This window comes from Tupaia chinensis, unplaced genomic scaffold (genome assembly GCF_000334495.1).
Source record: "Tupaia chinensis unplaced genomic scaffold, TupChi_1.0 Scaffold000637_1, whole genome shotgun sequence".
Classification (NCBI taxonomy): Eukaryota; Metazoa; Chordata; class Mammalia; order Scandentia; family Tupaiidae; genus Tupaia; species Tupaia belangeri.
In genome coordinates this window covers 852,512-868,426 of record NW_006160158.1, presented here as the reverse complement: position 1 = coordinate 868,426, position 15,915 = coordinate 852,512, and the positions used below count along the sequence as shown (strand labels likewise).

At 42.9% G+C, this 15,915-nt stretch overlaps 1 protein-coding gene across 1 annotated transcript; it reads left to right on the top strand.

Moving 5' to 3' along the window:
* The first annotated feature begins 6,540 nt into the window (after positions 1–6,540).
* Positions 6,541–7,512, top strand: TAS2R40 (taste 2 receptor member 40). The gene has a single exon (XM_006159621.1). The coding sequence runs from the start codon at positions 6,541–6,543 to the stop codon at positions 7,510–7,512; it is 972 nt and encodes a 323-aa protein (XP_006159683.1).
* The last annotated feature ends 8,403 nt before the right edge of the window (positions 7,513–15,915 follow it).

The following is a 15,915-nucleotide window of genomic DNA, read 5'->3' as shown; positions in this document are numbered from 1 at the left end:
AGCAAAAAACTCTCAAAAAAAAAAAAAAAAGAAAGAAAAAAGAAAAACAAATCCACTGCCAGAAAAATAATTACTTTCTTTATTTTCCTGAAAATAACTTCAACCATACCACATCATGTATGTGTATGATACTGAAAATTTTATCTTAAATTCAAAACTGAAAAACAACTTAAAATACAGTATTTTATTAACATTTTCTTTCAAAATTTACCTTTTATCTCAGATCCAGAAATTAGCAACTTTTCCTTCAGCACCGACATGTCCTTGTTAAATCTTGTGTCAAGTTACAATGCAGAGACAGACCTGAGCCTCTAACCAGGAGTACGATTTCATTTCACTTAGCTTAATACTGGAAAGGAGCTGTTCAAACATGTAGGTATTTTCAAATGTGAGTCTTGGCACAATAGTTAAGATATTTGCAGGGGGTTGACGTTCCAGCGTCACTGAGTTGAATCACTCCACAAATCATCTTTCACACTAGCAGAATCCATCATGCGCTGAACAACGGGAGGTTCTCTTCACAGAGTCTGAAATCGATGAGCCATTTGGGAAAGTCAGTTTTCAATGTATCACAATGTTCATCCCAGAGTTCCAGCTATTGGTTATGTTCCCCAAAACCAATTTCAACACAGAAAGGAAGATCAAATAACTCTACATCAGATACATTTCCCCATAACACTTCGTAACGATTTGTGGATACTTTTGCAGGACAATAATTCCAATAATTGCCAATCCACAAAGTCAAGATTACATGATTGTAATCTTAGCTGCTTAGCATAAATAATTTTTTTTTCCATTCTAGTCAATAAGTCCTTTCTTTCTACAGTTTGGCCAAGACCACAACACCCGCCCTCTGTGTGGTGAGCTGATAGCTGTGCAACGTGCCCACTTTGTCAAACAGCACACCCAGAACTCTGCCAGAAGCCCCTCCAGGAGCTCAGCTCACAGTGGTGAGCACCATGTCCATGACATCTTCAATCTGGAACTCTCGCAGAAAGCAATGCCTGCTAAATAATGCAGATGAGATGTAAAGCCTGTGTCCTTACATAACTTGCACATAGAAACCAGTTTTCTTGCCAGTTTGATATTAATACTATCCACCCCAGGAATATCATCATACAGGCACACAAATCTACCTGGAACTATTCAAAAGCATCTTCTCTTCACAAGTACTAATGTATGTATATATAATTACCAGAGGTTGTGTGTGCTTGCTGAAGAGAGGGAGAGAAGAAAGTATCCCCAATGCAGCATGGTCATGCCCCAATCCTTTCTTCACCATTTCTTGGTTCTGTCAGGATTTATGGCATACATACACAGGTGCCCAATGTGTTTTTCAAGCCATGGAGGCTGGTACTCAAACCACGGTAGGCCATGTAGAATCTGTCTCCCTTAACCACTGGACTACAGAGCTAGGGCCCCCCCCTCCGAAAAGTTCTTAATTAGTGGCTGTGTCATGCCTGTCGTGGGTACACTGTTCAAAATATTGTCAATCGTATCAAAATCCTCAACCTCACAGTGAATAAACGGAGCTAATTACTACATATAAGTATGACTAAATATGTACCCTCATCAGCTGCAATAGCAAATGCCACCATTTAAAACTTTTTCTCATAATTTTTTTTAATTTCTTAGCCATATTTCCATTGCATTGCACAACAGTATTTCTGATTCCTTTTACATTTGCACATGCTTGTGTCTTTTTAGGATGCACAATTTCCGCTACATTCAGTAGATACTCTTTTACAACTTGCTGTCTGTGAAGAATTTGATATCCCAGGCAGATTTTTCACTTCAAAACATAACTGCTTATTTTATAAATAACCAAGACAAACTTTGTTGACATTTCAATTCTCTTTCAGATCATTAGGTTTTGATCACATCTTTCCCATATCCCTGGTCTTTGTTCTTACTGTGGTTTGTTGCATAAGGGCATGTAGGCTGTTTTCTGTAGTTTTATCTCTTGCCAAGTAAACATTCAGGATGGTCATCGATTTGCTAAATGGAACATATGGCTCTCTCAGCTTATCTCCTTTTTCATATTCTTCAGACAGATACGAGTACAAAAATTGATGTTGCTTTCCCAACACGATATAGTAGATATGACTGCCACAAAGCTAAATACTACAGTTTCACCTGGTGGAAGGACATGTCCCTTTAGTCTCCAACAAGTCATCAGTCACTTCCACCAGGATGCAGGTGACACTCTTCCTGTTGCCCCAGAACTAACCTGAGAGCCCATAGTATAAACCCTGAAGGTAAGTCCCCCCAGGAGTAGTGGTTCTCAACCCTCTCCTGCCTCATCTGAGAATCACAATCAGGAACTCTGAAAATGCAATGCTTAACATTCTCCAGAACAGTTATTCAGAATCTTTAAGAGTAAGGCATGGGTATATTGTTTTGGGTTTTGATTTTGATTTTTTAAAGTCCTTTAGGTTATTCAGATAATTCTAATATATGGACAGGGTTGAGAAGAACAGATCTAAAGAAAGCAGCCAATAACTAAGGTCAGATATGTACCTGAAATGCTTAGTAAGAGGCAGTAGTACTAGCCTCACTGCAACCAGCCACCTAAGTGTTTGTGTCTATATAGATGGATGGATGGGTGGATAGACAGATGATAGGCAGGCTAAGGGAGAGTTACTGAAGTTACAGGCAGGGCAACAGAGTGGATAACTGCCGCAGAACCCCTTATGAGCTCACACTTGCTCCTCACAAGACAGCCAACATATGGACGCCTGGCACCCAGAAGGCTTGGTGGCCAGATGGTGTTGGCAGGGAAGCAGCCGAGAATGCATTTACAACAGCAGCTAGGGATATAGACACTGCCCCTTCTCTCTCCCACACCAGCCAGGGCTTGGAGCTGGAGAGACGGGTGGCTCTGGGTTTGCCCCATCCCAGCCCACCTAGCCAGATGGAATCCAGTTTGAACTGTTCTTGGGAGAAGGAGACGAGAATATTTAAAGCAAATATTAAACTGAACTGAGCATTAATAGCTAAAAAAGATGAGAAAATTTGAAACCTACCCAAGATATCACTATGGGATGGATAGGGAGATTCAACAGCTCAGAGCTGAGCACTCTGATTAGAGAAAATAAACATGTATTGTGTTTACCCCTTACTGAGCTGACGCCGCTCCACCAGCTAATTATACTGCAGTGTTTTCTCGGTCATACCTACCAGCCTTAAACACCACTGCTGGGTTTTGACAGGATTTCTCTTTCCTGTCTCCATTGGGTTGGCAGATATGTTTCTTGGGGGGCACGCAGACACTTGGCATGGGGTAGTGTAGAGGCTATCTGGCAGGCATCCCTCTGTTCTGACATTGGCTTCAACCGATGCGTTCATGCCTTATGTGTACTGAAGGTGCAAAGTCCCTTTGATATGGCCATGACCTGTGGGAATTCAGCAACTCCCCTAGTGGATTTACAAGCTCTGTTTGTGGACACAAGGAAAGTTGACAGCCCTCCCCTGTGTGGATGGGATGTGGAATGCTCAGGGCTCTCATCCACCCCTGCCTGCCTATGACACTCCCATGCAACCACAAGTGGTAGACCAGGAGGGAAGACCTCTCTGCAGACCCTGGGCTATCTAGCTCCTCCCTGCCTACCTCCTCCCTCATTTCTCTCCAACTTCTAAAAGCATTTTTTTTTTTTGAGAGAGAGATTTTTGCCATAGAGTACATGCGCTTGCCAGAAAGATAGGGAGATACAGAAGGACAGAAAGTGAGAAATCACTCCCCGGGGGAGATGACCACACTGGAATCCTCCATTCTCCTCTTGGGGGTTTGGCCATGCATGCACCTGCACCTGTCAGCAGTTTAAGCCACTGGGTCCAGGACTCAAACCTCAGTCGACTATGTGGGAGTCCAGCAACATAACTATTATGTCACCTTCTGGTCCCGTGAAAAAGCATTTTCTAGTCTACATTGTGTTGTGTTGAGAGAGAAGAAGAAAAAAAAAAAAAAGTTTCCCCTAATCACATATTACTCCAAATCAGTTCAACCCAACACCTGGACCAAAGCTTTTGAACTTAATAGTCAAGAATTTGAAACTTTTGTTCTTTGGCAATCCTACGAAAGCTTCTCTAAAGTAGAATATCTCCAATCTAACTCCCTTAATGAAAAAGTGTCACAGAATAAAAACTGAACTGGCCCTACATGCCTACAAATACGGCGCTGTGAGCTGCCCAGAGTCGTCAGTCCAGATTGCCAGCCAGCATGGAACCTCTGCCCCCATTCCACACTCAGCAGACTATGCCCCTTCCTGCCTCTCCGATCCAGGCCTCTAGGTCTGCAGGCAGACCCTGCCCTTCAGCCCCCTCTGCTCTCGCCTCTTCTTTTTCTTTTCTTGCCAGAAGGCACCCAAGCTTGCCAGATGAAGACAGATACAAAGAAAGGAGAGATGGAAAGCACCCCCAATGGGACATGGTCACGCTACAATCATTTCTCCTCTATTTCCCCCTCCTTTTGGGATTTTGAACATGCACAGATATGTACCCCACGTGCTGTTCAAGCCACCAGGTCCAGGACTCAAACCACAGAGTTAGCTGTGTAGGATCCACCTGTCTTAAACACTAGGCCACAGGCCCAGCTTTCTTACCTCTTAAAATCAGAGGGAAAAAAATGAATGAAAAGCAATAGAAAATGGTACCATAGCAATGGAAATCAACAGTGATGAGAGGTGATTTGTTTTTTGCTTCCATAAGTTGAAACAAAACAAATGAAAGACAAGCTTTGGAAACTGTGAAAGCTGTTGACACGTACAAGGGGACTTCAGAAATTTCAGAAAATGGAGTTAAAGTATGAGTTTAGTTTGGTGGAAAAAAATTGTAAATCTGTGCCTTGTTTTTTCATTATACATACTGTCCATGAATCTTTTGAAGATCCTGCACATCCCTCCTCTACAGGAGAAGTAAAGGAGTTAGTGAGACTCTTCGAGGAGATGTAGCACTTGTCAATGACTCTTGTTGCTTCCAGTGTCCAGCTATTATAACTAAAGCTGCTTTGAGCATTCTTGTACAAGTCTCCGTACCAACCTGCTGGTCCCAGTATTGCCAAATATTCTAATTTTCAAAAAAAAATAGATTTATGTGTATATGCAGATATGCAATCTCCTAGACTTAAATTTTAGCCAATATAATGAACAAACAGAAAAAGGTTCAGTACTGGTGAACTAATTCTGTCCAATATTAGTCAATGTAAGATACAACACAACTATAGGGCCAAATTTGGGTCAAGGTTTGTTAGTTTCTAGCTAGGATTTGTTTCTCAATCCTGGCTGTGAACAACATAACTTTTCTTTCCTTCCTTTAGACAGGGTCACTATGTCACAATCCTCCAGCCTTAGCCTTTCAAGTAACTAGGGCTACAGGTACACAAAACAGCATCTGACCTTTTAGCTTTTTAAAAATACTGCATGCCACGAAAATAAAAAATTATCTGTTGACGGTAATGTATATGGTTATGCCTCTGACTTGCCTAATATGCACTGTATTCATGCCAGGAGAACCATGTTGCATAGTGTAAAAATATACAGTGATTGAATGTAAATAAAAATAATTAATAAAAAAAATAAGAGTACAAAATGCATGAGGCATATCTCAGACTCTGAATTGGTAGATTTGGATGAGTTCTAGGCATCTTTATTTTCTTTCTTTTTTTTTTTTTTTGGTGCTAGAGTTTGTTTCGGTTTACAGCCGAAGTTGAGGAGTAGTTACAGTGTCTTGTCATACTTCCCAACTTCAATACTATGTTCAGAACACTCTGAATCTTTCTCAGGCTTAACACTGATGCTGAGCTCAAATAGTCATGTGGTTCTCAGTAACTTGTAATTGCTGATGCACATACAAACACACGACAGCTGGGGCTAGGAGACTTTCTAGTCTCTAATTAACCCAAATAGCATCCAATTTTGGCTTTTCTGTGTATTGTTTGAGGACATTATAATAGCTGGCCTTTCTGGGAGAAACTTAATTTTAGAAGATGTTTGTATATGAGTTTATGGGAATTTCTTATTTCACAAACATGGTAACTATGGAAATAAAAAAACATCTCTCAAAATAAAGGGGATAAGAAATGATGCAGGGGAAGGCAGGTAGAAGAAGCTCTTGAGTTTTTACAGATAACTTAGCTGGTAACAAGATCTTGTGAAATAAGTTAAAAAGCCAAGGTGACTCTAAGGTTCCTAACATGAGATTCTTGCCCTGTCTAGTGAATACAAACTTAAAGTAAAGAAAAGAGGAAAATGCAAGACTCGAAACCTGTCTTAAATTCTTTCCAGTGAGCTTCTGAAAACCCAAGATAAATGGATCTTTATGAAAAATGGGGGTGGGGGGGGCAGGGGAAAGCCAGTAACCGGATCCTCTCATCATTTGCATGTCGAGCCTCTAATTCATAGTCACATGACAAGCAAATGAAGAAAAATTGGAAATAACCAGTAACCAGGGAGAGAAACTACAGTAACATTGAGTAAGAGTGAGAAGATTACAGAGCAGGTACCAGTTCTTGGCGTGGAAATTTGCACCTCAGGGTCAAAGACAATGGCAACTGTGAACACAGATGCCACAGATAACGACATATCCAGATTTAAAGTCATCTTCACCTTGGTGGTCTCTGGAATACAGTGCATCATAGGTGTCACTGGGAATGGCTTCATTACCGCCATCTATGGGGCTGAGTTGGTCAGAGGAAAAAAGCTCCCCACTGGTGACTGCATTCTGTTGATGCTCAGCTCTTCCAGGCTGTTGCTACAAATGTGGATGATGCTGGAGAACATTTACAGTCTATTACTCCGCGTCGCTTATAACCAAAACACGGTGTATACACTCTTCAAAGTCGTCATAGTGTTCCTAAACTATTCCAACCTGTGGTTTGCCACCTGGCTCAATGTCTTCTATTGTCTAAGGATTGTGAACTTCACTTACCCCTTGTTCTTCACGATGAAGAGGAAGATTCTAGTGCTGCTGCCTTGGCTTGTGAGGCTGTCATTGTTGGTTTCCTCAGGCTTCAGTTTACCCTTCTATAAAGACGTCTTCAATGTGTACGTGAACAGTTCCATTCCTGTCCCCTCCACCAACTCCACTGAGAAGAAATACTTCTCTGAGACCAATGTGCTCAACCTGGCATTTTTCTACAACCTGGGGATCTTCATTCCTCTGATCATATTCATCTTGGCAGCCTCCCTGCTGATCCTCTCTCTCAAGAGACACACCCTGAACATGAAGAGTGGTGCCACTGGCTCCAGGGACCCCAGCATGGAGGCTCACTTGGGGGCCATCAAGGCTACCAGCTACTTTCTCATTCTCTACATTTTCAATGCAGTTGCCCTATTTGCTTCCCTGTCCAACATCTTTGACACCTACAGTTCCTGGAATATTTTGTGCAAAATCATCATGGCTGCCTACCCAGCTGCCCACTCAGTGCAACTGATCCTGGGCAACCCTGGACTAAGAAGAGCCTGGAAGCGGTTCCAGCACCAACTTCATCTTTACCTCAGAAAGCAGAATCCATGACTGGCGCACAGGGAGTAGACAGAACCTGACCAAACTAGTTCTACCTTTTCTTCATCTAGACCTCCCTCCTCACCCATCTTTTCTCCCCAAACCTGTTCTGACACTTCTCTCCAGGTAACTAGATCCTTTCATGAACGTGAGCCGGAATTTTTACCTGGAGCTTCTAAGCAGAAGGAGCTAAGCAACTCGAACATGGATTTATCAAAGCTCCTTGGTCTGTGTACATTCCTGGTCTCCCCTGAGCTCCTCTCCACTTCTCCTCTGAGCCTAAAGAAGAGGGTGACCAGTTAGCCTAGGACAATACCTATTTGTTGTTGGTTGTCAATTGAGCACCATTTACATTTTGAGGATACCTTGATCTGGATGGAAAAATAATATAACCACCCTATATAAGTCACCCTACTAACTAGCTGCAATCAGAGAAAGGGGGGCTAGGAAAGGACACAGTATGCAGTTCAAGAAGTAGAAAGGAAACCAGAATCCCTACAGAGAAAATAGATTCGGGAGAGAAAGGCTGGCCAAATCACAAAGTGCTGCAGAGGTTCCAAGAAAAGTAAAGGGTGAAAAAGAAAAAGAAAACAAAGAGCTTTGGATTTGACTAAAGGAGGCCTTTGTACTGTTAATGGAGTAATAGGGCAGCATCCAGATTCTAGGAGTCTCAAGGGAAAGTGATCCACAATGCCAGGAATGTGCAAAGATCAACACTTAGGGAAACCATTTGGAGATAAATGAAACAGAATGGCAGGTGGAGAGGTGATTAGTCAATAAAATGCTTTATTTTTCCAAATGGGAGGGAACACAGTGAGAAAAGAGCAAAGGAAGAAGGAAGGAAGAAAAGTGAGGTAAACAGGAAGCAGAAATTAGAAATGAAGAGGCCTGAGTCAGTGAGCATCTGGTTTGCTTAGCTCCTACCTCTGTGCCCATGTGAGTGGTGCCTGTGTCTCTTGATTTACTGGTCCTGGGTTACCTGGAAGTAACTACTGTGGAAGAGCAGATCCCCTAGGAGTGGCTGTTGGAAAAAAAGGAAAGTGTTATTTTCTATTATCACTCTTCCAAATAATCCATCAACACTATCTCAGGCTATTCACAAAATCAGATAGCCACCTCCTGGATATCTTAGAACTCCAAAGTTAGGAATTTGAATATTTTTTATTAAGTTTTTTTTGCATTATGATTACTGAGGGAAATGTGAAAAGAATGCTACTGATCCTACCAAGTTCAGGTAGCTTCCAAAGTTTAAACTCCCAGCTCCTGGCTACCAAGGACTTTCTTCAGAGAAAGTTTCTAACACTCAAACTGCTCACACACACTCATACTTATCCTTTCACAGTTCAGACAACTTGGGACCTATTTAACTAGAAAGCAAAATTCACGAAAACAATTTTGATCATTTTCTTAAGTGATGCTTTATGTACGACTATTTAAGTTTGGGTAGTTGTTTTAGTAAAACAAATTAGATTTGAAGTTTCATTCCAATTCCTACAAACTAGAGACATAGTCATTTTACCACTGTGTGTTCTTACCTTGCAAACTCTACACCCCTCTTCCTGTCCCCTAGAGGAGATAGGAAGTTATAGTGTGAAGGATCCCTTTCCCCACAAATCGCTCTGGATATTCATCTACCCTGTGGAGCAGCACAAGAGACTTCAGTTGCCAAGGGATTCTGGTCTGAAAGGCCTGACGTAGGGACGGTGTGTCTGCCATATTTCTTCACATTTGGTGGAGTCCTTACAAATGGAGGCTACACAGGCAAGTCAGGGCCAACCTAAGGGCTGTGACTCCAGGGACACCAGCACCAGATTGTCTCAAATCTAATATCACCTTTGCCTTCCAGCTACCTCAGTGCTGCTAAAATTCCACTGTGACTCTTGTTTTTCTTTGAGTTTTCTCTGCAGAAAATCCATCCTATTCTCTCACATGTCCTTTGAGCTCCTAGGATAGAAAGATCTGTTTCATAAGGGGACAGCAACTGTGAGGTCAACCTGCCTGAAACAAGTCTTGCATCGATGGAGGTGAGCAGAAACCAAGAGCAGATATAAGAAGCAACCATGGAAGAAAAAGAAGGAGAAACAGAGTGGAAGTTCCTACTCCTCTTAGAGGAGAGGTGAGAGGAGAAAAATGTCTAACTGACGCAGAAAGACTGGTTGTGGGAGCAGAAAGGAGAGTGGAGAGAGGTCAGGAGGCCAGGCTCAATGTCTGGAGGCTGGAGGGCCACTCTGTGTCCTTTCCTGAAGTGGGGAGGAGTGAGTTGCCTGACAGTGGAAAGTAAAAAGCCATAGAGAAATGTTCATCTCAGGTGTCGTCTGGAACACATCAGGTTTTGGTGGTGGAGGGACAGAAGAACTCTGAGCCTGGGACGTGGCCCAGGAAAGTCAGGCCTGAGCAGAGGACAATGTAGATGAAAGAAGGGTGTGGGGTGAAGGGCCGGATGGAAAGAACCATGGGAGGGAAGGAGTGGAGTGCAGGGTGTGGGTGACACTCTTGGCCAGTCTTGGTCTGGAAGAAGCTCTCTAGGGACAGCTCCTGCCAAAACCTGTGGGGATCATCCTTGCAAGCAACAAATGAAAAGTCTCCCAAGAGCTTTGAAAGGAAGGTTTCTGTGTAGGGCCCTACCCAGTTGAGGGTGTGGCATTGCAGAGGTGCTCTGCCTCTGCAATGCGGGCCTATCCACCAAACTCAGTGGGCAAAAATATAGACTTTTTTTTAATGTTCTGGTTTGCCTCTGATTTGCTTTCCTTATTTTTTTTTAATTGTCAAAGAATATGTGTGCTCACAATAGAGAAAAAGAGAGAAAACACTCCCTGCTTGCAAGCTGGCATGGTCATGCCTCAATCTTTTCTCCATTTCTCCATTGTGACAGAATTTGGGGCATGCACAACCTTCCAGCATGTTTTTCAAGCCTCCTGGACTGGGATTTGAATCACTGTCGTCCATGTGAGATGCAGCTTTCTAGTACAGCGTACTGTGGGGCCAGCCTGCCATACCTTCTTTTAGTAGGGAGCTTGATGAATGTTCTACTTTCTCTCAGGCATACCAGGAGAAAATAGAAAAGTAGTTTTAAAGCCAGTCCAAAGAGAAAAAGAATCCAGGATCCCCTGAGTTTGGGTGTAACAGTGGCTGGCTGTGAGGGGGGTGCCCAAGGAAAGAACCCAAATGGGATTGTTCCTGTGAAACCTCCTGGGCCCTTGGGCAGCTGCATCCACTCGACTGCCATCCCCAGCCACGCAGTCCCTGGACTCAAGAGACAGGCTTAGGCCCTGGGTCTGCTGCATAATGGTGTCTGACACAGGCATGTCATTGCATCTCTCTGAACCTTGGTTTCCACATCTGTAAAACAGGAATAATCATAATAGCAATACCTACTGCCTAGCATTACCCCATCCGATGAGACGGGTGAAATACCATATTTAGCACACGGTGTCCCAGAGCTGCTGAAAACTGCCAGCTATTATTATTCCGAAGGGAAGAGAAGTAGCTGAGGCTGAGGGACAGTAGCTAAAATGAGACTATGTGAAGCAGATAGACCCAGATGCAATTGTCAGCACCCAGAGGAGCCCAGGCCTTTACCGTCCCATAGACTCAGTGGCAGAACATCAGCACAGATGCAGCAGCAGTGTGGCCAACCAAGTGGCACGTGGAAAGCAAAGGGTGTCCTGAAATAGTCAGCTCCTTCACCCCTCATGGCAATGTCATACTGCACTGTTTAACTGTCTGGCATTTACGTGAGTGCCAGTATGAACACCTGAGGTACTAGATCAGTAGTCAGTAAGCTCTTTCTGACAAGGGTCAGAACTTTGAAAAAAAGAACTCTGGGCGTGGTGGACCACACAGTCGCTGCCAGAAGTACCCAACCCTCCGTGGCAGTGCAAAAACTGCAGAGACAACGTATAACCCAATGGGATGGCGAAATTTGAATCTCACATAATTTTCTCATGTGAAATAGCCTTTCTGTGATATCTTTTCAACTATTTAAGAATGCACAGAACCTTCTTGGTCATGGGATATACGAAAAAAGTGTGTGCTGGATTTTCACCCAGTTGCAGACCTTGCTCTTGGTGTCTTCTCCAACCCAAGGGAGCAGAGTATACCCCAAACCCATTAGACTTCACTGTCAAACGGGGAGACTGCTGTGACAACTTTTGCCTTGTGTTACGCATTGCAACTTTCCCAGCGTTTTTGCCACTTTTAATTTCTCCAGGTTTCCTCTACTCTTGCAACTCTTAAAATAGTCCTTGGCCAACAGCTAGTGGGGTGGCTAAGGTGCTAGATTCCCACATGGCTGACTACAGTTTGAATCACAGGCCCTGAGGCCAGAAGACCACAACAAATAAATAGATACATAATAAATAAATAAATAAATAAATAAATAAATGTATGTTTAAAGAAATACAGTCTTAGTTCATCATAAAAACATAAACAAAAAAATATTATGTCCTAATCCCCTTTCTCCTGCTTGCTAAAAAACGGGCACAAGGCCAAACATTTGTTTTTCTCTAAAGCTTTGAAAGATATGACCAGGAAACTATTCATTTGGTAACAAGGGTCAACAGACCCCTGCTGGGTCCCTGGGAATGTTGTAGACAGAGATATAGTCTAGAGCTGATGCTATAAAACCTTAACTATCTCTGTAAGAGTCAAGCTCTAGGCCATGGTTGTCTTCATGGATCCGATCCTGCATAGCAATGCTAGTGTTTTTATGTTCTTTTTAGATAAGTGAGTAGTAGGCCGATTTATTGTCTGATGATGGGAGAGGCCTAGAGTCGGTGGGGCATGGACACTATGGTGTCAAAGCTCTGGATCTGAGTCCCCACTCTGGGGAATTTTGGGGAAGTCATTGATCCTCTCTGTGCCTCAGTTTCCTGAAAGACGAAGATAATCATGACATCTACTTCACGCACTTGCTGTAAAGCTCGAGGGAAATAATGCACATGTGTATAATAAACCATAAACTCAGTATACAAGGATAAGTGCATTTATTCATTTAGCACAAAGGTATTCATTAATTCAATCATTTTGAAAAAAAAAAATCCACCTGCTAAGAGTTCAGAGGCTGGAAAGAAACAACTGATTAAATTACAATGTGGGAACTACTTCAGTGGAGGTGTACATGCCATGGATTAAACCTCAAATGTCTGCCATCTAAATCCCTACACTCAAAATAAAATAATTATATAATCCTCGTCTTCCTCCTTCAGCTCCTTCACTGCCTGGAGGGGAGAATCCAGGACAGAATTCTTTTCTCTCGGCCTAACTGACCCTCTTCAAGAGACTGGGATTGAAAGAAAGAGAATTGTTGCACCGACCATCCTTAGAGATTGCTGTCAAGGGCCTGAGGATGCAAAACAGGAAAGAATCCCATTACATCCAACGCTGCCTAGGAAAAACTGCTGTTTGCATCTCCTGCCCAGCACCATCGACACTGCGAATAAATCTCGGGTTTATTCAAACCAGCAGCTGGATAATAGATCATGGCTGGTGGCCTTGAGTGCAGCTGGGTCTATGGGTCACAGAAATGCTCAGCAAGAAGGTGATGGCAACGTGATTCTGGAAAAGATCAAAGGCCCCACGGGCCCCTGTTCTCACATCCCGCTTGCCAGTGGAATAGCACCTCGTACTCACTTGCACGCCTTAGGAGTCAAAGTCTCAGAAAATGCTTTGGGAAAGTCAAGACTAGTCACTTGGAAGGCACTGTAGCCATCTCCAACATTTCCTCAGCGTCAAGACCTGTCTTCCCAAGAAACAGTGGAACATCTACCAGAGGATTCTGTGGGGGTGTGGATAAGGGAAGCTGGACTTCAAATCCTTTGCTGAGGGTAGAGACAAAACAGTCATAGCATAACTCCTCTTCCCCAGCCCCTACCCTAAGCAAGGGGCCCAAGATCCCCCATCCCCTTGAGCTGTCTTAAAAGGCAATGCCATCAGGGAGGAGGATGGGGGGAGCATTTTCTCTGCGGTCATTGAAAGACCATATGACTGCAGCTCCCTGACTGAGGTGTGTTTGAAAAGACAGGGCAACACTCTAGAGAATCAGCACACCGACAGCTTTGATGAGTAAACCCCAATGTCCAAACTGCAAACTTGAGAAATATACAGCCTAATGCAACCTTCCAGCCAAAGAAAATGATTATCACGTTGAAAGACTATCTAATGCAACTTTCTGTTCTTCACAGCCTTAGTCCACATGCAACCTCATTCCCAGGGCATCATAGCAAATGCTAAGTAGAGCCAATCAAGTAGTTAAGATTACCAAGATGACCAAGCAGGATAAAAATATTTGCTGGAGAGTATATTAAGTTAGCTATATGTTTATATTTTATACATCGTTGACTAATACCTGTTTGATGTCATGTGATATTTATCTTAATATAATAAAAATGAAATATTTCCAAGCATTGTAAGAGATTGCCTTAACCATTATGTTAACTACACAAATTTTGTTAAATGATTAGAATACTTTCGCCTTTCAATGTTAATTTTTATGAGTTATTTAATTCTGATGTCTGCGCTCTAATGATGTCTGCATTCTAACATCTAAACATGTGGATATAATTTACATTTTGGGCACTGATCCTATTAACTGTACCAGATGGCAGAAATGTTTTGGTTTTGTTCTTGAAGGCTAACAGCTGGAAAGTATGTACAGCAAGTCTGCTCTGTCAAAGATATTTGTAAAAGGCAATCTTGAGCTAGCTCCATGACCTATTGGTTAAGGGAGCTGGATTCCACGTGGCCAACTAAGGTTTCAATCCTGGCTCTGGAAAGTTGAAAAGAATACCAGGCTTATGTGTATACAGGCCTAAAATCCGGAGGGAATGGAGGAATGAAGGAGAGGGGATCATAGCGAGACCTGCTCCACTGGGGGTGCTTTCTCACTCTGTCTCTGTCTCTGTCTGTCGCTCTCTGTTTTCTCCGGCAGGTGTATGTACCCTCTGACAATTAGGGGGGAAAAGGGAAAAGAATTCAAACTCTGTGGGCTGGGTCTCCATCATTTCTGATCCCCCTGAGTTTGGGGCATTGGCCACCACTCCCTCCTGTTGAAACTCTTCACCCTTAGCTTCATACCTGTTCAGCATCCTGGTTTTTCTTCTGTTTCCTTATCCATCAGGCACCCTTCAAACTCCCAATGTACCTTTTATTCGCCTCCACCAATAAGGCAAGCAACCACCCAGATTTTAAAATTGAAAGCTTCACATCCCAGAAAACTCCTCCTTCCTGAACAAACCGAGATGGTCGGTCACCCCGCACCACCCAAAGGATCAAGACTATATTCAGGCTTCAAGTGTGATTTCACATATAGCTATGATAGTCGCTGCTGTTCCATTTCTTCATGAGCAGGAGATGTGCACACACATACAACTGAAATATACACAAGCACACTCCCACACTCACACTCACATTCTCAGATGTGCACGGCTTCACATACTCACACTCCTATATACTCACAATCACACACTCTCACACACATACTTACACTCCCCACACACTCTTACACTCTCACACACCACACAATCACACCCCTCACATATTTACGCTTTTATACACACTCATACTCCCACACACACCAATCACACACTCTCACATACTTATATACTTCTGTATGTACTCTCATACACTCACATACTTGTACAACCACACCTACACACGCTTGCGCTCACACACCCATTCACTAACACACCACAAATTGACACTCCTCACACACTGATAATCTCACACTCTTATACACGCACACATTCTACCTGCTTAAAACTCTCCAAAGACTTGTCATTACTCACAGATCTTCCCACTGCAGTACAGAGCCCTCTGCACTGTATCTCAGACCTACCTTTTCCGACAGCTCTTGATATTTTATTTTATCTTATCTTATTTACTCTATTGAACATAATCAGTTAAAGATCCCGATGGTTTATTTCTTAAGTTTTATTTTGAAAAACTGTAAACAGAACACAAAAGTCAGGAAAATCGCACATTAGTTTCCAGGATATATCCATTACTCAGCCTCAGCAACCGTCACCATTTTTCCAGTGCTGACTGCGAAGGCTTCTGAAGAACAGTTGTCTGAATTCCTCTCTTCTAACCACTTTCCACTGGAAGGATGTTCATTTGTCTCATGATCCTTTAAGACTGACTTTTTGTTTGAGATTGCCATGGCCCAGCTCTAAACAATCTTGCAGCTCCATTGTGTAGTGCTATGCTTTCTGTTTTTAAGTTCTTGGAGGATAATATAATGCAGCTTGTATTAGCTGTAATTCTTAGTCTAAGGAATTACAGTCAGGAGGGTAGAGGAGGTGAGTTTTTGCATGTATTCCTATAGGAGGGTGTCAGAGACCACCCTGTGTAACAGTGGCCCAGATCTGCTGGAAAACGACTTGGGTAACCTGCTACACTGGCACCTCAAGAAGCCCA